The 1,295-nt window shown below is 35.8% G+C and overlaps 1 protein-coding gene across 1 annotated transcript in view; it reads right to left on the minus strand.

Moving 5' to 3' along the window:
* sspo (SCO-spondin) overlaps positions 1 to 1,295 on the minus strand; it is a 95,431-nt gene that overhangs the window by 38,034 nt on the left and 56,102 nt on the right. Inside the window, 2 exon segments of the mRNA XM_016458678.1 lie at positions 69 to 239; positions 1,111 to 1,281. Of these exon segments, the coding sequence (XP_016314164.1) occupies positions 69 to 239; positions 1,111 to 1,281 (342 nt within the window).

Genomic DNA, 1,295 nt, shown 5'->3' on the forward strand with positions numbered 1-1,295 from the left:
ACACACACACACACACACACACACACACACACACACACACACACACACACACACACACACACACACACCTGGACAGTGGTGTGTGCTACACAGGATGACTTCCGTTCCCAGTCCTTCACAATAGTCTCCGTCTCCTCCTCTGACGGGTCGATCACAGTCCCGTCTGCGGCTCTTCACTCCTCCACCACACGACTTACTGCAGTCTGTCCAGGACGACCAGTCACTCCAGCCTCCGTCTCCTGCAGACACAACAACACAAACCAATCTGACATTTAAAGCGGTCTTCATGTTCATGCAAATCACTGTTGTTTTTGGTTTGATTTATACTCTTATAGTTTTTGTTGCATCTGTGTGTGTGTGTGTGTGTGTGTATATATATATATATATATATATATATATATATATATATATATATATATATATATATATATATATATATATATATATATATATATATATATATATATATATATATATATATATATATATATATATATATATATATATATATATATATATATATATATGTATGTATGTATATATAAATAAAAATTAATTATTATTATATTATATTATATTATTATTATAATTTTTGATATTTTTTCTAGTGGGTGCAGGACATATAGTTAATTTATGTTAAGTGAGGATAGCAAAATCAAGTAAACAGTGACATATTATACCAGAAATTCTTCATACAGTGGACTACCAGTAAAATTGAAAAAAAATTGTAGCCAAAAATTATTCAGACACTTTGACCTGACCATGTTTTGCTTAAGCGCTTTTCTTTAATTGCTAATGCGATCTTTTTACACCACAGACGGACTGAACAAAATTAAGCATTGCTTGGTAATTGGTTGAGCTAAATTGGTATTATCTAATAGTATACATAAATTTAACAGCTGACAGCTATTCAACCGAATTCATTACATACCTTTCAATCAAAGTTATCTGACATTATCAAGATGAGTTTGCTCTGACACAGTTTAACTCTGAGTTCTTGTCATATTTTATTACCATTTTCTAAACTATAGCAAATAAACTGATAATGTGAGACATGTTGAAGGTGTCTGAATGAATTTAGGTCTGACTGTATATATCTCTCTCACTCACGGCTGCAGGGTGTTGAAGTGCACACTCTGTCCTCTCGGTCCGGTCCCACACAGGGCAGTCCGTTCCCAGCTCGCTCCGGATCCGAACAGAAGCGATAGTGTGACTGCAGACCAGCGCCACACGTCACAGAGCACACACTCCACGGAGTCCAGGACGACCAGCCGCCATCCACTGAAACACACACA

This window comes from Sinocyclocheilus anshuiensis, unplaced genomic scaffold (genome assembly GCF_001515605.1).
Source record: "Sinocyclocheilus anshuiensis isolate Anshui unplaced genomic scaffold, SAMN03320099.WGS_v1.1 scaffold415, whole genome shotgun sequence".
Lineage (NCBI taxonomy): Eukaryota > Metazoa > Chordata > Actinopteri > Cypriniformes > Cyprinidae > Sinocyclocheilus > Sinocyclocheilus anshuiensis.